Source organism: Sebastes umbrosus, chromosome 20 (genome assembly GCF_015220745.1).
Source record: "Sebastes umbrosus isolate fSebUmb1 chromosome 20, fSebUmb1.pri, whole genome shotgun sequence".
NCBI classification, from domain to species: Eukaryota; Metazoa; Chordata; class Actinopteri; order Perciformes; family Sebastidae; genus Sebastes; species Sebastes umbrosus.
This window is the reverse complement of record NC_051288.1, coordinates 10247972-10272157: the sequence shown is the minus strand read 5'-3', so window position 1 is coordinate 10272157 and position 24186 is coordinate 10247972. Positions and strand designations below refer to the sequence as shown.

At 39.9% G+C, this 24186-nt stretch overlaps 1 protein-coding gene across 1 annotated transcript; it reads right to left on the bottom strand.

Moving 5' to 3' along the window:
- Positions 1-1784: 1784 nt before the first annotated feature.
- LOC119479715 (ras-related C3 botulinum toxin substrate 1) lies at positions 1785-10777 on the bottom strand. The gene is made up of 6 exons (XM_037755623.1): positions 10479-10777; positions 7056-7127; positions 6737-6854; positions 6165-6227; positions 4771-4930; positions 1785-3290 (listed from the first exon to the last, which is right to left on the bottom strand). The coding sequence occupies exons 1-6, from the start codon at positions 10511-10513 to the stop codon at positions 3160-3162; spliced, it is 579 nt and encodes a 192-aa protein (XP_037611551.1). The 5' UTR covers positions 10514-10777; the 3' UTR covers positions 1785-3159.
- Between the last annotated feature and the right edge of the window lie 13409 nt (positions 10778-24186).

Genomic DNA, 24186 nt, shown 5'->3' with positions numbered 1-24186 from the left:
TCTCCATGAATCGATGCTGATCCTAGTGTTGGCTTTTCCTGCTTCAGCCTCCCGACCACGGCCGGAGGGAGACAACGGCACCCGGTTCAGAGACGATAAATGACTCGCTTGCGGAGCCCCGTCACTTCACAAGATACGGAAAACCTCTGTTGGTCTGGAGGAGCCAGACCAACAGTCCACTGTACATTCACTAAATATTCTCAGAGCTACTAACTCTTCCGCAGTGTGTAGTGTGCGCGCATGCACGTGAGGTGGAGCGAGCTGAGTGCAGGCAGGCAGGCAGAGGAGCAGAGGAGCAGAGTACAACAGAGACTCCGGCCCTGGAGATAGGTCATAGTATAATATGTTCATTAAATAAAATAAAGTCATAGTATAGGAAGTTAATTAAAAAAAAAAAATTCATAGTATAGTATGTAAAAAAAATGAAAATAAGTCGATAGTATAGTATGTTGGAAAAAAAGTCATAGTATAGTATGTCGAAAAAATTTAAAAAAGTCATAGTACAGTATGTCTAAAAAAAAAAAAAAGTCACATTATAGTATGTTGGAAAAAAAGTCATAGTATAGTACGTTGAGAAAATATCATAGTATAGTATGTAAAAAAAATAAGTCATAGTATATTATGTCAAAAAAATAAAAGTCATACTATAGTATGTCGAAGAAAATAAAAAGTCAGTGTAGTATGTCATAAAAAATTAAAAAAGTCATAGTATAGTATGTTCATTAAATTAAAAAAAATCATATATATACACTCACTGGCCACTTACTTAGGTAAACCTTGCTTGTACCGGATTGGACCCCCTTTTGCCTTCAGAACTGCCTTAATTCTTCGTAGCATAGATTCAACAAGGTGTTGGAAACATTCCTCAGAGATTTTGGTCCATATTGACATGATAGCATCACGCAGTTGCTGCAGATTTGTCGGCTGCACATCCATAATGCGAATCTCCCGTTCCACCACATCCAAAAGGTGCTCTATTGGATTGAGATCTGGTGACTGTGGAAGCCATTGGAGTACAGTGAACTCATTGTCATGTTCAAGAAACCAGTTTGACATGATTTGAGTTTTGTGACATTATCCTGCTGGAAGTAGCCATCAGAAGATTGGTACACTGTGGTCATAAAGTGATGGACATGGTCAGCAACAATACTCAGGTAGGCCGTGGCGTTTAAACGATGCTCAATTGGTACTAAGGGGCCCAAAGTGTGCCAAGAAAATATCCCCTACACCATTACACCACCACCACCACCACCAGCCTGAACCATTGATATAGATATAGATATAGATATGCATAATAATCTATATCTATATCTATATATATATACACACACACACACACATACACACAAATAATCATATTCTCTTTATCAAATTCGTTCTCCTGAGAAATTTGATGAAAAATAAATAACACTTCCTCAGAACTGAGGTCGGAAGTTGGAAATTTCAGTTGGGGAAATTCCGACCTCTGTGCGGGAACGCAGCATTAGTCACTGAGCGAGGAAGTGACATCCTAACTTAAGACCCGCCTTGCTGAGAGGACTGATTTTCATTTTCATTTTGACACCATAAGAGCGTGGTGACGTGAAAATGTAAATGCAATAGCCTGGGGGAGCTGTTCCACTTATTGCATTTGAATATTGTCCACTGCAGGTTAGATCTTTGAAAATGAAATGTCAAATGCTGTTTTCATTTTCAAACAAACAAAAATCATTACTTGCATCCCTTGATTATATTATTTCCCCGGAACTGTTTGTGTTTGAATAGAAAATATAAATTCAACAGAATTCATTTTCAATGATTTTATTTGCTAAAAAAAAAGAAAATATGCATATTACTAAGTGAAAATGAAACCACATTTAGCAAGAAAGTAAATCCAAGTGTGCACTTCCACTGCCCCATTGAAACACTGATAAAATTAGTCCAGATCTACAGTGGTTCCTAAGAGCACCCATGAAATTTGATCATTGCTCATATCAAAATAAAATGTATTTGCTGAATAGTTACTGCTCATATTGTACAACCAAGACATTAAAACCAGTTGCATCCTACGAGTGCAAATACACTGGCCTCGTAGACTTCATAAAAAACAGTAAAAGATGTGGTCGAAATTAGCAAGAACAAGTGTGAACTTGAAATGATATAACCTTTACAGACTGAGAATGAACCAGCACAACAACACTGGCTGCACTGCACCTTCACATGCCTGACAGTCGGTCATAAAATACTGTGTGTTGATTTAACACATAGCGAGAAGAGAGCAATGGATTCACCTAGAAAACGCTTTTAGGAACAAAACGAGATAATCACCTGTTAAATATCTAGCAGAGACTGTGTGTTTTAAATGCTTGTTAATTGTAGAGAGTCATTATTACTTATCTTAGCAGCTGCTACAACAATTCTTTTTAAGTCATTTAAGGGTTAAACTGTTTCTGCATGGTTAAAACAAAAATTAAAAAGGAAAGAGACGTTTTTAGTGTTCATTTAGTGACTACAAAGTGATGACCGTTGACTGAGTTTTGGCAACACCTCAGTCTAGTCAGATGACACATGTAAACAAAAACGGTCCGTCAACCACTGGTGACAAGAGACTGACAATAAAAAAAAAAGGAGAAATTAGAGTTTCTAAAAAAACATTTTTTTTCTTAAAGTAAAATTTCATCAAGGCAGCAGGAATCTTGTAGTGTGTAGGGGAAAGAGTGCAGTGCGGGACCTCCTCCTCTTTTAGAGTTAAATCTACGATAACGTCATGATAAAATCACATTCAAGTAGTGTTTCTTCACAATGTCTGAGAAAAATGCCATGATTTTTTTTTTTTTTTTTGTAAAATCCTCCCTCTTTCTCCTTAAAATCAACCCCCAGATCCAAAATCAAAATCTCCCACCCTCATATTCCCAGAGGTCTTAGCACTTCATTCCAGTCAATCTGAAAGGACTAAACAGATGTAAGCAAACAGAAACCAGATCTGACAGAAAAAAACCTTCGGCGCTGCTTAAATCTGTCGAGTTCTTTCAGATGGAAGTCTGATCTAACCAGAGCTTCTATGTAAGCAAGGACACAGGGGGTGAATAGATATTTGGGGAACCCAGCCATCATCTTCTTCCCTCTGAGTAGCTGAGTTCTGACTGCAACCGTGTTTCCTTCTCCCTGTGGTTCTCCCCATTACAATATTCTGCACTTCCTCCTCTTCTTCTTGGCGGGTGGGGGGCAGAGGACCGCCCTGATGGCTTCGTCAAACACCGTCTTAAGGCCGCGCTGCGTCAAAGCGGAGCACTCCAGATACTTCACTGAACCTGGTGGGCGGAGGAGGAAAAGCAGAGGAACAAGTCAGCAAACCAAACTTGTTTTTGGTCGCATGCAATCATCATACATACAGAACATATTTTAAAGCTTGAATACATTTAGCAGTATGACTGTACACTGTAAAATTCCAACAAAATCTGGGGTGCATAAGGTTTTTAGAACAAATATGGCTTTTTAATACCCTTTAAATGATAGCTGGAAGTGAATTTAAAGTTAGGTTAAAGCTTCAGTAGGCAGAATGTTTTTGGCAACATTGGGCAAAAATGTCATAATAACCTTTTAGCATATTGTAATTCTAGTGCTCCGAGAGAAAACTACACTTCTGCACCTCCTCATGGCTCTGTTTTCAGACTTCATTCAGAGGAGGCAGCTGTCAATCACTCGCAAATTCTGATCAAACGGTCAAACTAGGCAGCGCTGATTAAATATTATTCAATATTCTGTTACTCTAATGCCTATTTCTCGCCTCAAATGTTTTCAGTAACATCTTTTAGCGCACTGTTTAGCTCTAAAATTAGAAAGTTTGCTCCGGCTGGTGGGCGGTACTATTTCCTCAACAGATCTCAACATCGCTGCGGGGTCATAAACTTTCTTATTTTACAGCTAAACAGTGCACTACAAGATGTTTCTGAAAACATTTTACATGAGAAATAGGCATTACAGTAACAGAATATTGATTCATATTTGATCAGCGCTGCCTAGTTTCACCGTTTGATCGGAGTTTGCGAGTGATTGACAGCTGCTCAGAGACGACAAGGCTCCAGCTTGGCTCTGATTGGTTGTTTTCCTCCGGTCTGTGAAATTTTGCAAATGCCATTAGGAGCACTGGAGGACACCGGAGGACACAGAGGCACACGATTTCTTTCAGATTAACTGTCTCATGCACTACTGTCAGGATATAGTGACCGTTTTATGAAAATAAAAATAATGATTTTTAAATCATTTTGCTCCAATCTAATCTCGCCGACTGCTGCTTTAACAACCAAAATGAATAAACAAAGTACGTTCTGAAAGCTGCAGTTGGGTAACTTTGAGCAAATATGATAAAAAGTTATTTCTATAAAACTGTAACTATATCAGGACAGTAGTGCATGAGACTGGTAATCTGAAAAAAAGTAATTTTCCTCTGCCTTCTCTATGGCATTTGCAAGATTCCACGGCGCCCGAGTCAAAACCAATCAGCCGAGCTGTCTCTACAGTAGCTGTCAATCACAGCTCACGAAAACAAACTAGGCAGCACTAATCGATTATGAATCAAGATTCTGTTACTGTATTTGACAGATGGTTGCAGATATTTGAAAGTAGGCAACAAACAGGGGATGCAAGAGATTCAGTTACAAGCTACAAACTACAAACGCACTGAAAGCTGAACACACAACGTCTTTCTCTCTGGTCTCCTGCATGCTTAACAGCCTCAACCTTAAAATCATTTAAACATTTTATCTGTGTATGCGTGGTGTTTGAACTGACTTATTTCTTTAGCCATGGCCAAGCCCTGAGGGTAGGTGATGGGGGTGAGTTTCTTCTCCTTGAGTTTTTCGATAGTGTCCTTGTCGTCTCTCAGATCCAGCTTGGTGCCCACCAGGATGATGGGCGTGTTCGGGCAGTGGTGTCTCACCTCAGGGTACCACTGAAGGAGGAGAGAGGGGGATAGAGTCAGAGCTGGCGGGATGCAGAGGGACAGTATGGCAGACAGTGTGGAATGTGAGCAGGTTGACAACAGAAGAGATTTCTTTGGATAGAGGTTCTTATCCAAATTCAACATGATGTGACCTCTGAGAGAGAATACACTGGACAATTGTCAGTCCTGCTGTTACAATATATGGCATTTATTCCTGTTACTTTACCAACTGAACTTCAAATAATCCATTTCTATTTAACCATTACCTCTGAAGAAGTTTTAAAATGATAAAAAAACATACATTTCCATAAAGCAATACAATGCTCCATACGAAAATCAGAATTTTGCAAACTAAGGGCAAAGTCAAGGTCCATCTGCAGATGATCAACACTGACAGTTGGTTTTTGCCTGGAAATATGTCTTTCTATGGCTACGTCGTTACATCTAACAACATTTTGAATGGTCTTGTGCGTAACGTTTTGCACATTGTCATTAAATTATGTAATACATCTTATTTATAGTCAACATATCTACAGACTATCAGACTAAGCACGCAAAGTGCATTATTATCATACTGTGGGGGATGTGTCAGTGTTTTCGTTCTGGTGATAACCTTATATTTTTGATGTTAATAAAATGTACTCAAATTCATGAATATGTAGGATATTACTACTGACTTTCCTGCAACATTACGTCACAACGTCTGCGGTCACTCAAGACGCATGTTAGTGCCACGTCTGAACGGGCCCAGAGCGTAGAGTCGGCATACTTTGATATCAAACTCTGTGAAATAAGGGTTTATTTTACCAAACCAGAGATGGTGATTGTTGGAAAGACTAACAACGACGGTTTTTGGTGAGTTTTATTTTGTTTCTGTCAAGTTTTGAATAAAGTGTTTTACGTATGCTCCGCCACTAGAACAGCTGATCTCAACATAAAATGCAGAAACAAATACACGTTGGATGATGACGCAAATGTACTTGGGTACAGAACAACTTAACTAATGTGAAAGCTGAGTGGCGGGGGAGTGAAGAGAGGGAGCAATCGTACTCGAGCACGGTACGAATCAAATTGTACCTAATATAAAAATACCCTTATTTTAGAGTTGTGTCAAAAATGGTTCAAATCAAATGGCTGAAATCCACCCATCTGACCAGGACATTTGATGGAAAACAGGCAACCTAATATGACCATTATATGCAGATGTGACAATCTGCAGAGATAAAGAGCAGGTTGTTCTCACCTTGGCACGGACGTTTTCAAAGGAGGCTGGACTGACTAGTGAAAAGCAAATCAGGAACACATCCTGAGGAGGGAAAATGATGAACATCAATACAACATTGAAAACTTAAATCAGCACTGTGGAGATGTTTCTGTTGCAACTGGGACAAACAAATCTTAAAATGGATCAACACTGTGATGCTGAAGCTATAGCATAAAATATTGACTTAATGGACCCCAAATGTTCAGATATGAGGGTTCACAAAACTAGACAAATCTGGACTGTGTTGGTTAAATACACACTGACTCCAACTCTCAGCTCCCTGTGAGTCTTTGGCACAGAGGCCAGTTTGTTGTCAGGACAAAGAGTGCAAACAAGAGCTCCCTTTCACTTCCTCCAGACAGTGTATAGGTACTATGGATACAAGGCTCTACTCTGCTGAGTGCAAAGACTGTCTTAAGCATTACAGGCCAGTGAATAACTCCAAATCAATTCAGGCAAAGTGAAAACAGTGTCTGGCTGATACTAGTCTGTGCACGGCAGTGGTCTGAGACAAGCGGTTGTTAATGCTGCGCGTGAATGCATATACATACCGTCTGTGGGTAGGACAGAGGCCTGAGCCTGTCGTAGTCCTCCTGTCCGGCTGTATCCCACAGGCCCAGGTTTACTGGTTTCCCATCGACCATCACATTGGCGGAGTAGTTGTCAAAGCTGCAGGAAGGGAGGTGGTGGTTAGGTTACAAATTAAGCATTTAAACAATTTCCCTCAGGATAAATAAAGTCTTATCTTAATGTACAATACAGTGAGGAGAAACTTGTGCATAGATGTTAATACATTTCTCAACAAACTGCTGACCATCTCCATATCAGAGCTGTTTATGTGAGGTGTGTGTGTCTGTGTGTGTTACTTACACTGTGGGGATGTACTCTCCAGGGAAGGCATTGGTAGTGTAGCTGATGAGCAGGCATGTTTTACCCACCGCCCTGGGATTAGAAAGGAGAGGAGAAAATACAATGATGAGACCTGGACATCGCTGCTTAATTTATTCGCACAGTTTTTATAATTACGGTATATTCTTGAGTGAAATTGTGTCAGGACTGGGTGTTTGCAGTCTTGTGTTTACTTTTACAGTCGTCAAATAAATATATCTACCCTCTGATCGCCGGCGATCTCGACCGACTTTACTGTCTTTCAGAGGCTGTAGCAGGCTCAGTTTTATGGTTGAGAGGAGGCTAAATAACACTTTGAATTTAGGCTACATTTTGGCATGGGAAAAACTCAAATTGCCATTTTCAAAGGGGTCCCTTGACCTCTGACCTCAAGATATGTGAATGAAAATGGGTTCTATGGGTACCCACGAGTCTCCTCTTTACAGACGTGCCCACTTTATGATAATCACATGCAGTTTGGGGAAAAACCAGATAGTTTTTTTGAATGCAGTATAAATGTGTTAATTTATAACTAGAGACCTAGGGCATTCAGGCGATGCGTGGCTTTCCTAGGTATATAGACAATAAGTCACTTTGTGAGCAGTTTCCAGAACAGAAGTGCCATCCAATCGCAGAAAAAATGCAATTCTCGCAGAAATCTCCAAATGTCAAAAGATTTTGACACCAAAATCACAGCATGGCTTTCTCTACATTAAGACACCTCAAGGTCTCGGGTGTCTTAATGTGGTATTTTGGAAGGATTATTGATCATTTTTTATCAATTCTCGAGTGGTAAAAAATGTTTTAATTTAGTACTAAATCTCTGTAACAAACGGTATCAACCCAAAAATTGCTGCAACAAATTATGAGACATAAGCGAGTATGGGAATGGCCTTCATATACTTCCATCATGATATTCTTAGCCCTTATACACTTTTACTATTTATTTGAATCAATTCATTAATTCACGTTTATTCCTGATTTATGACTAAAACAACTTGACACACAGTGCTGAGCTGCATCTCAAATTAATCTTCAGGTTCCCAGCTTTCAGATGATGTACACCACTTCTATGTGACATCTACTGTTGACCTGCTATATCCCCCTAAAGACCCCCCTGTAACACCCTAAAAAAGACATAAACGGGTCTATGTTGGGTCTCTTAGGGTTAACGGATACAAGATGTGAGCACAGGGTCAATAACACATCAGATGAAAAGGCAAGACTTTGTACACCACTACAGCTTAAAAATTAAACCAACAGTCCCCTCAGTCATTTATTCAGGATTGCAAATTGTGTATGTGACTCTGTTATCGTGGCCGATATCTTTCAAGTATGACTTTGCCAGATCTAAGCTTTGGTTTAAGAAAACAATGTCCTAGACAAGCAGTCAATGGACTGACCTACTACATGAAATGCTCTGCTGTCATGGCATGCCGTTTCTCTCCATGGAATGATACTAAAAGCTGACGACAAAATAATCGCGTGTAACTATATTTAATATTACAATACAAACTTGTGACAATGTCCATAGTTGAGCTGAAAAATGGTCAGGTATAAATCCCAAAGAGTGCTAATAACTTTCATTCATTCATTCAACCTATATTTATTTCCCCGAAAGATTATTGAGGAACGATCCTCATTTACAAGGACATTGAGTCAATTACAAAAACAAAGAAAGGGAAAACAAGACAACAATGACATATACAAACAGAGGCAATACCATTATAAAAAATAGCAAAAGCATTACAACTTTTCAATTAGCAAAAATAATTTAATAGATACATTTGCATATTAAAGATGTGAAAATAAAATACTGGAATTTTGCATTTATCTGTCTGAAAACATTAAATGCCATTTATTGTGAACTATCAGAGGTCAGAACAGCTACCTGAAAATGATGACAAGAGCTAAAAAAAGTCTTATAAAAATGGCATTGTCCGATCAGAAATAATAAATCTGTATGTATTACAATGTTTAAAGTAGTGTTTTGAGGTCAATCAAGGTCAGTGATTTGCTTATTCTCTATCCACTTTTATTCCTCAGTTTAGTCTTATGCAGGTAATGCTCTTTTTTATTTATTTTATTTAAAGTTGCTTTATTTTTTTATTCAATATTTAAATGTTGTTCTAAAAGTTTTTATAATAAAATGGTGAACCTCTGTTGAAACACAGCACATTTCATGCCTAACAAGGAATGATGCGTTTTGTAAGTTCACAGTTTTTTTTTTTTTCCGTGTTTTTAAGGAATGTACCAAGTAAAAATACCAAGCTTTTGCTGGCTATAAATGCTCCATTTTGTGCTCTATAGTATAATCCAAAAATGGACTGGGTTCTTTAGATTATTGAGAATAATTACTAGCTACTGTTCAGACTAAGACATCGGTTTTAAATACATCAAAGGGATCCTATTAAGTTGGGGTGGGACCTTAATTTTCATTTAAAGGGGACATATTATAAAAAAAGTGAGATTTTCATGTTTTTTTATTATAAAGCAGGCTTAAGTCCTAAATAAATACTGTGAAAGTATCGAAACACTCAATCAACAGGGAAATACACACAGCCCGTATTCAGAAACTCTACATTTGAAACAAGCTGTCAGGATTTCTGTCCATTTGTGACGTCACAAATGTACAATATTTAGACCCTTGACACAACTTTAAACGTAAACGTTCTAAATGTGTCCCAGTTTATTCCTGTTGCAGTGTATGTGAATGTCATCAGCTGACAGGAAGTACACATGGACCCAAACTGTTGTGACTAGCAACGCAATTCTGTTGCAATTCTGTTGCAATTCTGTCAAAATGCGCTAAAACGGAGCGTTTCAGACAGAGGGTAAATACAGGCATATTCAGGCTGAGAGTATGAGGAAAATAAAGTTTTTTTTTTAACATTACAGCATGTAAACATGTTCTACTAGAAACACAAAATACAAATATGAACTTGAAAATGAGCACGATATGGGACCTTTAATACAACAAAAAATAAATGTTGTTTCAAGGCCTTGAGTGGCTGCATTGATAGTGAAAAACATACAAAGTGTGCACAACAGATTTAATATTAAATAGTGAACAATATAAAAAAAAAAAAGTATCTTATCTGTGCACATGGACAGCCTGAGTCATGTGTCTAATAAATGACATGCTGTGACCCCTTTTCAGTCCCACCTAACCAGAGCAATGTAGATAAATCTGTCTGACCCAGCTGGACCAGAGAGCAGCACAACAACAACAGCTGTCGCTCAAGTTAAGGCATGCTCTCTCTGATCTATCTGAGGCTCGTTAGACAACTGCTGGTTAACTGGGTCAACCACAACAAGTATGCTGGCTTTTAAACCCTGACTGTGTGAGTACAATCAGGACATTGAAGAGTCAAAGTAAGGATGAAAAGAGATGGTTTAACTCACCCGTCGCCCACCACCACACACTTAATGGCCTGCATCAGGACGCCTCTCTCTCTCGATGGTAACCTCGCTGCAGCAGCTCGACGTCGGTTACAGAGAAATGAAGAGTCGCTTGTAAAGTAAACGTTTAACAAAGTCAGAGGGTTTTGATAAGCGGTGCTAATAAAGTTGATAGATGTTGTCGTTAACAGATATTATCCGGCTTCTCTCTTCCTTCTTCTCAGCAAACACCCGGTGAAACTCCTAGATTGTAATCCAGGCTGGCAACACCCAGGAAAAAAACTCTGGAGGCAAGACTGAGGGGAAAAACGCCCACCGTTAAAGGAAGCGGCAGATCAGATCCCTGCACGTCACATCCGGTCAGAGCAGGACGGTCAAACACTGCCATCTAGTGGTCACTACAGGAACATGCTGCTGATTTAAAGGTGCCATATTATAAAAAAAAAGTGAGTTTGATGAAAAGTGCGCTTAATTTTGGCGAGTAAAAACTGGCATGGCGATTTTCAAAGGCAAGGCAAGGCAGCTTTATTTGTAGAGCACATTTCAGCAACAGGGCAATTCAAAGTGCTTTACATAAACATTCAAGAACATTTTGACAAAGCGCAAAAGATCATTAAGACATAATTAAAACAGTTATAAAAACATAAAAACATTAAAACATTAAAAATTAGAAAATAAAAACAAGCTAAAAATAAAAGCTAGGATAGAAACTAAAATAGCGTAAAACACAAAAGAGTAAAAGCTCTAGTGCAGTATCAGATCATTATCTGGTTTAAGAAAAGGCACCCGCAAACAGGAAAGTTTTAAGCTTTGTTTTAAAAGAAGTGAGAGTTGGAGCGGTCCTGCATGTTTCTGGGAGCTTGTTCCAGATATTTGGTGCATAAAAACTGAATGCTGCTTCTTCTGCATGTTTAGTTGTGACTCTGGGGACACTAAGCAGACCTGATCCAGATGACCTGAGAGATCTGGATGGTTCATAACACAGCAGAAGATCGGAAATATATTTTGGCCCTAAACCATTTAGTGCTTTGTAAACCAGCAGCAGTATTTTGAAATCAATTCTCTGAGAGACAGGGAGCCAGTGTCGAGACCTCAGAACTGGACTGATGTGATCCACTTTCTTGGTCTTAGTGAGGACTCTAGCAGCAGCGTTCTGAATCAGCTGCAGCTGTCTGATCGATTTTTTAGGAAGACCAGTAAAGACGCCGTTACAGTCGTCAAGTCGGCTGAAGATAAATGCATGGACTAGTTTCTAGTTCAAAGGGGTCCCTTGACCTCTGACCTCAAGATATGTGAATGAAAATGGGTTCTATGGGTACCCACGAGTCTCCCCCTTTTCGGAAAATTATTTTTATTCCTATTATAATTCCAAACATAGCATGACAAACATAACAAAACATAACACCGGTGCCATAATGCAAAAAAACAAAAATGAAACCTTACATTTAAAGGGACTATTTGTAACTTTTTAAGCGTATAAATGTAACGGGTCGCCACACATGCGCGTTCGCATATGTGCGCTCGCGTGTGGTTGGAGCCTCGTCTTCGCTGCCTGCTCTCCTTCACTCAGAATGCGCGCGCGTCCTCGCTGTCTCGCTCCACCTCTAGACGTGAACGCGCGCTCACTCCACACTGCAGAAGAGTTAGTTCAGCTCTGAGAATATCTAGTGAATGCACAGGGGACGTTTGTGCAGAAATAACTGCTGCAGCTCCTCCAGACCAACAGAGGTTTCCCGTGTCTTGTGAAGTGACGGAGCTCTTCAGAGAATTACGTTACCCTCTCGTTACCGACCGGGTGCCGGTGTCTCCTCTGCTCTCTCCGGCTGCGGGCGGTGAGAGCAGGGAGACACGCTGGAGAGCCCCGCTGCTTCAGCCTGCACTGAGGCAGGAAAAGCCAACACTAGGATCAAATCTAAATCATGTTCATGGAAAGACCTTTGTCTGGTCAGCTAACATTACTGCCAAGCAGCTGAAATATAGAGTGATATCGTGCTTTTAGCTGACGTGTGTTGCCTCACTGTTTTGAGCGATGCTCGTTCAGGTATATTTAGAGCGAGCAAGCGTGAGCCCGACGCTGACTTTCGTTGATTTCACGGCCACAGGTGTCGCTGTTAAGAAGCATTTCTGAAAGTTACAAATAGTCCCTTTAACATTTAATATGTACATACATAAATACACACATACACATCACCTCCCAATCCCACACAGGTCCAGCCTTCTTCCCACCCCTAGAAATGTAGTGGAGTAGAAGCATAGAGCAGAAAATACGAAATACGCAAGTAAAGTACAAGCACCTCACACTTTTATTTTGTTCTCAAGTTGAAGGATTTTCTATCTATTGATTCTTCAAAAATCAGTAGCAGAAAGTAAACTCACTCCATTACAATTGTGCAACCGTGAGGTAATTGTAGCCTAACTTCTTTTTTATACTTTCCCCCCACTACGTTTCATAGATAAATAATAGCTTTTAACTCCACTACAGTACATTTATCTGATAGCGGTAGTTACTGATTAATTTGTAAATAAAGATTTTACACCAACATATAATAAAATGATAAAATACAATGCATTTTTCTAGATTAAACCACCCACAGTATATAAAGTAATTAAATCAGCCTCACTTCGGCCAACTGCAGCATTAAATATATGTATATTAATAATCCAATAATATGGTTATATAACACTCTGAAGCCACTCTGTATCATGAATAGTTTTACTTTTGATACTTTACGTATAGCCTATTTTGCTCATAATACTTTAGTACTTTTACATGGGTAGATTTTTGATGGATATTTCTGTCATTGCTGTAAATGGTTGCTTCTTCCTTTTTCATGTAGTAGTCTAATGCAAAAACAATCACTGCAATTCTTCATGTGAACACGAGAGGGCAGCATTTTATAATTTTACAGTTTTACTGTCCAGACTACAATTTATGATACTGTCCAAATCTTTATTGACAAAAATATAAAATGTAAACACCTAACAGACACACACACACACCTACATGCTGTATCTTTCCTCACAGTTTGTCTTATTCCTAAAGACTCATGCATCATCTCTGTAATGGTTTTATTTCTCCATCAATTAACCACTGATTCCATGGCAACCACTCAGTGTAGCACACACACACACACACACACACACACACACATTCGTAACCTTGACTCTGGATTATGTTATTGGGGGATTTTTCCAGCCAACAACACATTAATAGGATAAACGTCAGCATTAAGTGGGGGCTAAAAGCAGAGGAGAGAGATTAATGAAGGATAAACAGGCCTGTCGCCGGCACATCAGGGAGGCTGTAAAACACAGCGGAGTCACACTGGGGGACCTCAGGATGTCAAACTGAGAGAAGACATTAAAAGGGAAATCTGCTCTGAGGCGGTATTCATGCATCGCCAGAAAAAAAAAACATATTTTAGAAATCAGTAAGAATTTAGTTTAATGGACACTAAGCTTTTCAAAAAGGTTGGTCATATTAGACTGCATGCATCCAAATTAGCAGCAAATCCATCTACTGTATTTGCCCAACACTGCTGGTTAGTATCACATTTTGACTAGTTCGTCCTTTCGGCGCAATATTATTATTTCCCAGGCTGTTCTACTGACATATAACTCATTTAGCAGGTCTTTTCATGCATGCACCTAACTGCAGTTTGTCCACTTTGGAGCTCTTACAGTGATTGAGCTCTCTTGCTAGACCAATTTTATAGCTAAAAATACTGCTTTAACTGCCTTTTGACATAAAATAAAACCCAAATATGCAGCATTTTTGTGTTATTAAAGGTACAGTGTGTAGGATTTGGTGGCATCTAGTGGTGTGTTTGCAGATTTCAACAAACTGAATATCCCTCCACTCACTCCTCCCTTTCCAAGACTGCGGTAATGTGAGCACAAGTGCAAAATTGTCCCTACTTTAGGAGCAACGGAAGTCAGACGGCGGCTGGCGGTACCACTGTTTTGCACTCTGCGGCTCACGTTACTGCAGTGTCGGAGAACTACGGTGGCCTTCAGGTAACATCAAATTGCGAAAGGCTCTCTCTAGAGCCAGTGTTTGGTTTGCTCGTTCTGGGCTACTGTAGAAACATGGCGGAGCAACATTGCGGTCTCCGTGAAGAGGACCCGCTCCCTATGTAGATATGAAGGACTCATTCTAAGCTAATGAAAACACAACAACTTTGCTAGTGAGGCTATTATTGTGCACTGTCACGCTCAGCTCTCCTCCTGCTTCCCTGCCGACCCTCATGCACATCCCTTCACACCGCAGGTCGGAGAGTCATTTTATCGGATCATTACGTTCAACCATTAGCTCTCTAAATAATCACCAAGATTTAATGACCCCTGTCACGGTGCTCTCATTTGCATAGGAGTCAGATTGACTGTCTGCAGGCAATCAACACTTTAAATGCCAGAATGTGCTCCGTAATAGCAGCGCTCGCTCAACAGAGTCCACGGGACGTCTGCTATCACACAATGTGGAGAAAGTCAACACTTCTAATGGAGTGAAAGCTGAAGGATGAGAAGTTATTCCCTGGATTTCATCATTTCAGCTGAATTGAGCACATAAAGCAGATGGCTGAACCAGAGGCTTTGGCATTTTGTGCTGCTGCTATCTCTAGTTTCCACATGATCAATGTAAGAAAGTGCAGTAATAAGATCCTATAGATAACTAAGCGTTGCAGTGAATCATCCAGCAGCTCGAACCGTGACATCTGATTGGATTTTCAGAGGATTTATCAGTGGAGGCGAGTCTGATTAGAGCGCTGCGAAACTGATAATAGAGTTTCATAATGCCGCTTTTTTTAAAATGTCACAGCTGCATCAAAGAATAACATTTTGTCATCCATGAAGGCCTTTCTATCAAACTCACAACACATTATACACTCATAAATGCACAAAAACACCCTTTACTCTTGTGCTAAATCTACATGCACAGCCGCACAATACAATAAATTCCTGAAAATGCCTCCAACAATTGACTGCATGTTGAGCTGTGACAGAAGGGTGTGCAGTTTGCTTCAGATTGGTTTCAGGCAGCCATGTGCAGCTTGTTTATTAACCACTGGCAGCAGATGTTGAAGCTCTCTAAAAATAAACTTTTGTCCTCACTCTGTATGAGCGGTGACATGCAGCATACGCAGAGCTTTAGTCATCAGGAGAAAGAGGACTTCTTCTGTGTGATTACTCGTGTCCAGTCCCATCTATTCTCAAAGCTATTCTTTTTTTCTGATGACAATCAGCCATGAGTCATTTCTGCAATCAGATGCGATCAGATCTATTAGAGCTGTGAGGTGAATCACATGCTCCTGTGATGGGAAGTTTCCAGCCTAATGGCAGCACTTTGCTCCCAGTTGGAAAGATGTCCCACGCGTTTCCTTTGTCCTCGCTCTCATTTTCTGTGTGCGTGTGTTTCTCTTTCTCCATTTTCTCTTCCGTTCGTCACCTCCTGCTTCACTCTCTCAACCGCTGTGAGAAAGGAAGTGTGTCACGTTACTTGTGTGTTTGCATTAGCAGGGAATGTGTGTAGGGGCTGTTGCAGATGGTTTTCACAGGATTCAGGAATTCCTCAGAAGCCTGACATCCTAAAACACACAAATGAACTCTTGAGACCCATCTTTGAGTATTTATTCGTACAACAATAAACTTTATCAAAAGAACCCTGAAGTTACTGGTAATCTCTGGTGATAAATCAAGTGTAGCTGACTCAGCCTAAATGCTCAACACAGCTCAGATAAATGCAGCATGTTATCTTATTGCTTTAAAGTTCTCTACGTATTTCACCACGTGCCAGGCAGACATATTGGAGGGCTGAGTACACGATGAATAATCAGCGTGTCTCAATCAAAATAAATCAGACTCTAATTCTACCTCATTATAACAGTATGGGTCATGAAGTAGGTTACTTGCTTACAACGTTGCTGCTGAACAACTGCAGCCAAGAGATGCTCTGGATGAATCCGCCGCCACACAGCACAGGGTCATTTCCTTGATGAGAGTGACAAAAGTTCAGGGCACGAAAATTTGGATGAGCCTGTTCGGAGGGCAGGAAAAAAAAAGCCACACTGAACTGAAGAGGTACTGTGCAGAAACTGTCCACGCTGATATGAGACAGGCTGGAAAAAAGCCCATGAGAGGAGTGTATTTGTGAGAGGCTTTGGGTGTTTGTCTGGCAGAGAGTATGGACCTGCTGTATGTGTCTCTTTGTGGACTAAATGGCTGTTTTTGTTCTTTGAGATTCCAGTTTTGACGAATTGTTGTAATTTAGGCCCACTCACCCTCAAGGTGTGTGATCTCCCACATTTCCCACCAAACCTCCAGAGAGCAGAACGTGTTGCATGCTCTTGCTGTTGGGTATAATCTTAAGTGGTATAGTAACAGCGATGTTTTTCCCAGTGAAGATAAAGTGAGACTACTCATAGGCTACTCAGAAAGTAAAGTCTTTACCAATATTGTCTATTCCCATTAGCCCCCAGCTGTACTTTGAGTCTAGTGCTACACATTTTAGTAGCATGTTAACACGCTAAGATGGTGAACATCAGTCTACACCTGCTAAACATCAGCATGTTAGGCACTGTCATTTTGGCATGTGAGCATGCTGACGTTAGCATTCAGCTTCAGCAAAGTGAGTCCTCACATACGCATAAAGTACATGACTTTTGGATGCATTGCATTCTGGTCTATGGAGGCTACTGAGAGAGGAGAATTAGAGCACAAACCCCAAAATCTCACCATGACATAAACTTGCCTACATTGTTTGACTTGCGGGGGAATAATAAACTTATCCAACCAAATAACAAAATAGTTCAAAATACATCATATTTCAGAGGGCCTGCAATTATTATTATTATTATAAATTTTTTCCCAATACTCCTCACGCAGCCTTGCCAACACATGCACAAAAAATACATCAAAATGTGCAGGATGATCGGAAATGGTGTGCTGTGATTTTTCTCAGAGATACGCCTAGCCGTTTTCACGAAAATCGCAAAAAGCTGCCAAAAATGTCCCCGTAGAGAAAAATGGGAAATCAACGTGAAGAGAGCTTCCCACTGTATGTTAACAGGAAACTAGGGATGAACCTATTTTTTTCAAAATAAAAGTCCCAAAAGGTAACTGTCTTTTAATTTTTTTAGTTGTCTGTTTTTGTTAAACAATATAAACCGTGATAAGTCACGGTAAACTGAAGCAGATTTCTGTGCAGGAATGTAAAAATGTGTAAAATCATAAATTCACCCAAATGTGTGCTTGCTTTTTCTTAACAAAGTCATATCAGCCAGCTGACATAGCCCAACCCTGTACTTCTCACATGCGTGAGTGCATATTGTATATGTGCCCAGCTGTAATCATGCTGCAGCACATGACCATAGTCATCCATATGACTGCATGACCACTCATTAGGGCTCGAGGTCAGTCCATCCACTCCCTGGCTCTGCACATGAGATGTTTTAATGTGGCTGACATATTCTGCCTTGTAGGAACCCGCTTCCAGAGAAATATGGAGTGCATCCATCCAACATTTTTTTTTCTTCTATTTTCTGGTGAAAAAATAAAAATAGCAACATTTTAGAGCGGCCAAAAATGATGACAGACTAAAGCCAAGTTTATGGGTCAATAATTAATCAAAGAGGCTGAGCCAAGCAGAGGCTGACTCTTGCATCTTCTGTTCTATTATATTTGCTGGAATATGGTTCATTTGGGAGACAAATACTTCATTTCCAAATGCTCCTAATCCCACTAAAAACACTGTGTGCATTGTGAACAGCAGATGAATTAGCTCCAGTGCTTCATTGATTAGAGGGAACTAATTGAATTGTAGCATCGAGAGTGCTCTTGCTGGGCTCCACCCTTGTTGGTTCCACTGAAACTGGAAGTGGAGCCTCTTCCTGTGCTGGTCCGGACATCTGCACTTAACATAGGATTATTCCCAAAACTGACTGCCTTCACTTTCCTCAGAAAAAACTCCCCTTTACTTCTTGTGAGCATTTCAGGGAGATACACCAGCAGAATAAAAAGAGAGATGGTGATGAAGACGTCAACATCAAGTTTCTCTGTAAAGATGGAACTCTGTTTGGTTCCTGTCTGCCTTCAGGGGGTGCGGGGAGGAATTTATGGGATCATGCTGCAAATTAATTGTAACTACCAACGTTGTGGAGCCAGTATGTTGTTTATGCCTGCAGCTTTTGAGGGAAAAAAACATGTGAGACCATTAATTATCTATTTTGGGAAAGAGAGGACAGCTGGTTTTACAGTACACTGTCATCCATTTGGAATTGAACATTTAAGCATTTTTGTGGAAATGAAGGGAAGTAAAGTCATCTTTATGTTCCTGAAGAGAGAGTAGCTTTTGTATCAGTAACATGTGATCAGATCATAAGAGTGATGCTCTGTTGTTGAGACTGAACTAATCAATACTTAAAGGTTATTAAACCGTTCCGAGTCTTTGAGCTTTTGCCATTTGATAATTTGACCATTACAGGCTGATGAATTAAACATAGTACTGTAGTATGCTGTACATACCAGTATAGAAAAAGTATATATATATATATATATCATATGCAGTAATCTGCCTTACTTCAAGGTACTGTCAGTACAAAACAGCCCTTGAAACGTCATGAACAAATTTGCATTGATTGGAAACGTGTGTAAATTTAGTACTTTGGTCATTCCAGTAATGCTGAGGTCATTCCTGGTGTATGAAACAATGGATTCATACATCAGTTATGTCAGCGTGCACGGCTCTACTGCCAGCAGGTGGACCTTTAAAGCAGCAGCGCTGCACTGAGATTTTGACCACAGAAGGGGAAGTAAAGGTGGCAGTAGTGTACCAATTTACTTGTTGCGTAACAGTTCACGCTTTGCATGAACAAAAGGAAATTACAACATAATTAAACATTCACTGTATAAGTTCACAGCAATGGTCAGACTGGGTCTGCGTGCTTAAGGTCTAGCATACCCGTACATGTTAAAACTGGCTACTTGCACTGACGATGATTGACTAAATGAGCCAAAAGATGTAATTCAAATAAAAAAAAAAGAAAATTGTGCTGTAAAAAGGGAAAAAACATTAGACTGTTGTCAAGCTATTAAATAGGTGTTATCAGTCGCTATAACCCCCATAGATGTGGGTCAATAGGGGCCTACTACACCCACAAGTAGGTTTTATCACCTATTCACATGGTAGATCACCGAAAGAAGGTATAAAAGAACGCAACAGCTGTTTTTTTTTGCCTAAACTCAAAGAAGTTGTAGTTTTGTTGCCTACACCTAAGGAAGTCATTTTGTTTGTGTTCAAGACGTGACGTTTCATTCAGTTTTGCAACATGTTAGAACGTGTTACTTTTATGATTCACTTTTACAATGTAGTAGGCGTAGTAGGCCCCTAATGACCCACATCTATGGTGCTTAAAGCGACTGATAACACCTATTTAATGGCCTGATAACAGTGGAATCGGGAGCAGCAGCGTGTTGTGTACAACTTGCCAAACAGAAATCATAACTTCTCAATTGGATAAACATTTGTTAGCAAAACATAGAAACAGTTCACTACATTAGCAGCCTCCTGCTCCTCCTTTATGGAGCCCTTTTAAAGGCCAGAAAGAGCCAGAGCAGAGCCAGACTTCTAGATGGATTAATTTGCAAATTTGCACCAATAAAGTACAATATCAACTAAAGAAGGTCCCGTGTTATCAACTAATGTTACCTAATGTCAAAATATAGTTTAAACATATTTATTATTTTAGAATATATTGTGCTTTTATGTGTTTCTAAATGAAGTTTGTTCAACGTGTAGTCAGTGGAGTAAAAAGTACAATATATCCGTCTGGATTGTAGAGGAGTGGAAGTATCATATAGCATTACAATGGAAAGTACAGGTAAGTCAAAATTACACTTAGTTACATTCCACCACTGGTAGTGAAGTGACAGATCAGATTTCATAACATAGTAAGGGTGGAGGAGGGCAGGCCGATCACATCACTTCCTGTTCTGTAACTTTCTTCCATTGTCCGCCTGTAGTGCTGCACAATGAGTCCCTTCCTGAACACGCTGGGTCCAGCCTTCACATTTGTCCCTGCAGTACATCACTGCCGGGATCTTCCCTGGAAAAGCCTCAGTGAGGTATGAGCTCACATGGGCAGGGACCGACAGGAAGTATACAAGCTGTTTTTGTTTTTTTTCTTTGGCCACTCAAAGGTGTCCTCATGCCTGCATCACTAATAAGGAAAGTGGGGCGGAGGTATGAGGTCAGACTGAAGAGAAGCACTGTTGACGTAGAGTTTTAGAGACGTTTTTAGGAAAACTCTGAAGCAGTTCATCAAATGTTTGGATTTGAATGTACAGTTAAATCTGATCTGCAATAAAAACCAAAGACATGTTTCCTGCAGCTTATCAGTTTACCTTCACATCATTAATGAAGGAGTTTGAACTTAAGCAGCCTGTCCTCTGACCTTAAAGAGTAACTTAACACTGACTGGAAGTGTTTTGTAGAGAGTCTGTAAGTTGCAGATTGATCTACTTATTGGCTTTGCCTCGCTGAATGTTCTGAACAACTCAGAGAGTGAAATGTGTGGTCAGAAGTAGTCTAACTAACATACTGACTCTTGACTGTGTCCACAGTCTGTATAGGCTTCTTTTATCATGTCCACACTATTCTGCTGCTGTACCCTCACTGGTTTAATAGGCAAATATGAGATTTAAAGAGGCACTATTGTGTGCAAAGATTCAGAGTCATCCAGTCAAAATAAAAATTTAGAAAACAGTGTAACAATGGCATATGTATATTTATTATTGTTGGTATGTTTTTAAAAAGACTGAATGCTAAGTTGAGACTGAAAGTTCATTCTTGACCTTGGAAACAATAGCTTTGATCATATCACATCTTCCTCAGCTGATGGATTCACCAAGTTGTCACTAAATTGTAGATGCTCAAGTTTCCGTGGACTTTTTCTCCTTGTTGGCTGAGGAAGACTGTGTGATAGGATAGAAAGCTCCAGAACAGCTGCTAATGGACTTTGGAGTGCATTGTTTTGTACAATACTTATAGCCTGTTGGGTGAAATATTTGATCTTCATTAATCCACGACATCAGATGGAATAATCCAAATACAGTGCATCATTTTAAACATCTAATGAAGATGTTAAGAGACTGGCTCTTCTCAGTGTACCTTCGGTCATCATTCCTGCCAATTATAATAACATTTTACTCAGATCCCAAACACAACATAGTAGAACAGAGTCAGTTAGAGCCAGCCACCTGGTCAGACACGCTGTAAATCAACACCCAGTTATCTGAATCAAACTGAAAATGGACAGGGTAATAATTAACACAGCTTTATGTTCAACTTCCAAATAAGTTGATTAGATAAAACGGTAAAACTTGGCATGTATTTATGACATGTTTACTTACAACAAGCCCTATTGGACTCTGATGTACGTGGTTTCATCAATTAAATGTTAAATGACGGAGAAAACTATGTAAGTATGACCCCTAAAAACTTTATATCCCTTTAGTTAGTTTTATATTTGTCCCCAGTGGATAAATATATAGCTATAGCTGCCTTCAGCAGTGGTAGAAAGTAACTAAATACATTTACTAAAACACTGTATTTAAGTACAATTTTAAATTTTGATGTACTTGTGCTTTACTTAAATATTTCCATTTTAATACATTATACGTCTACTCTGCTACATTACATACACATACAGGAAAAAAATGTACTTTTTACTCTTTTAATAATCAGATAATGTAGTATGATACCGTAGCGTTACAATGACATGACACAACTGCCTATGAGCACTTTTACTTTTACTGGTTGATACTTTAAAGGAACAGTGTGTAACATTAAGGGGGATGTATTGACATAAATTGAATATAATATCATAAGTATGTTTTCTTTAGTGTATAATCACATGAAAATGAGAACTGTTGTGTTTTCGTGACCTTGGAATGAGCCGTTTATATCTACAGTAGCCCAGAACAGACAAATCAAACACTGGGGTTGCGTCTGAAATTCCATACCAACATGCTACTTAGTACGCTAAAACAGTATGTGCGATATTTTACTATGTTCGAAACCTTAGTATGGAACCAATAGTACGCAAATTGCCTACTATTTCTGGTGAAATATTACAGTTTGCAATGCTGGACACTCTACGGCATAAATATCCCACAATGCAATGCGGTAGTGATGACAAAGTTCATAACAGATGTTGGCGGACAGCTTTGTAATATCATTGACGCTTCAATTTAACTGTAATTATAAGATTTCGCAATGCGCGGCGTAATATATCTTTTAAATTAATTCAGACTTTGATTCTCACAAATTGTCGTTTTGGTCAAATGAGGTTGGCATGGGTTACCATGGTTACACATCTCCGAGGATCTCAGGAAGTGACGACATAAATTACTACTCAGTGCGTCTGAAGAGATACATACTACTGTTTATACACACCAAAGTATGTAGTGCATAATATATGATATCGGACGAAGCCCGGCCATTTGCGTTTTCACGTATTAGGGAGAAGTTTCAGTCGGTTGCAATTTGCAACCTCCTACACACTGCACCTTTAAGTATTTTTGTTGCTTATACCTTTATACAGTAAGTAATATTTTGAAGGTAGGACTTTTTTTATAGTTTGATATTGCTACTTTTACATTTAAAGGGACTGTTTGTAACTTCTTACATGTATAAATCAATCCGGGTCGGTGTCCCATGCGCGCTCGCGTGTGGCTACGCTGTTCAGACTCAGACTCCAACACAAACTACACAGAAGCACCAAAACCGCAAAGTTATATCTAATGAAGCCTGTCTTGCAAAACAGTGTTGGCCGCGTTCGGAGGACGCGGGGGAGACCGTAGCTTTGGTCTCCAGGACCGGAGTCTCTGCTGTATTCTGCTCCTCTGCTCCTCTGCCTGCTTGCCTTCACTCACACACCGCGCTCGTACTCGCTATTTCGCTCCACTCGTGCATGCGCATACACTACACACTGCAGAAGACTTCGTAGCTCTGAGAATATCTAGTGAATGTCCAGTGGACGTTTGTGCAGAAATAAATGCTGCAGCTCCTCCAGACCAACAGAGATTTCCCGTGTCTTGTGAAGTGACGGGGCTCCACAGCGAGAAACGTTATCATCTCTGACCAAAACTCCGGTGTCTCCCCTGTTCCTTCTGACCGCGGTCGGGAGGCTGAGGCAGGAAAAGCCAACACTAGGATCAGCAGTGATTCATGGAGAGACCTCCGTCTGGTCAGCTAACATTACTGCCGAGCAGGTGAAATATAGAGTGATATTGTGGTTTTAGCTGACCTGTGTCGCCTCACTGTGTTGAGCGATGCGTTCATGTCTATTTAGAGCGAGCACAAGCGTGAGCCCGACGCTGACTTTCGTTGACTTAACGGCCACAGGTGTAGCTGTTAACAAGCATTTCTGATTCTTACAAACAGTCCCTTTAAATACTTCATTCACCACCACCAGCCACTAGTCCTCAGTGTTTTGTTGTGGGAATTTGGGTCTTTTAGCAATCAGTGGGGAATTTATTTATTGTCCAATTACACGCATTTATAGGCTGGTTACAGTATTTTTAGATTCAAAACATTTAAATTGAGCTGCCTTTAGTGTGTGTGTGTGTGTGTGTGTGTGTGTGTGTGTGTGTGTGTGTGGTGTGGGGGTGTTATTAGTAGGGGCGGGGCTTGGTGACGTCACCGTGGTTGCAG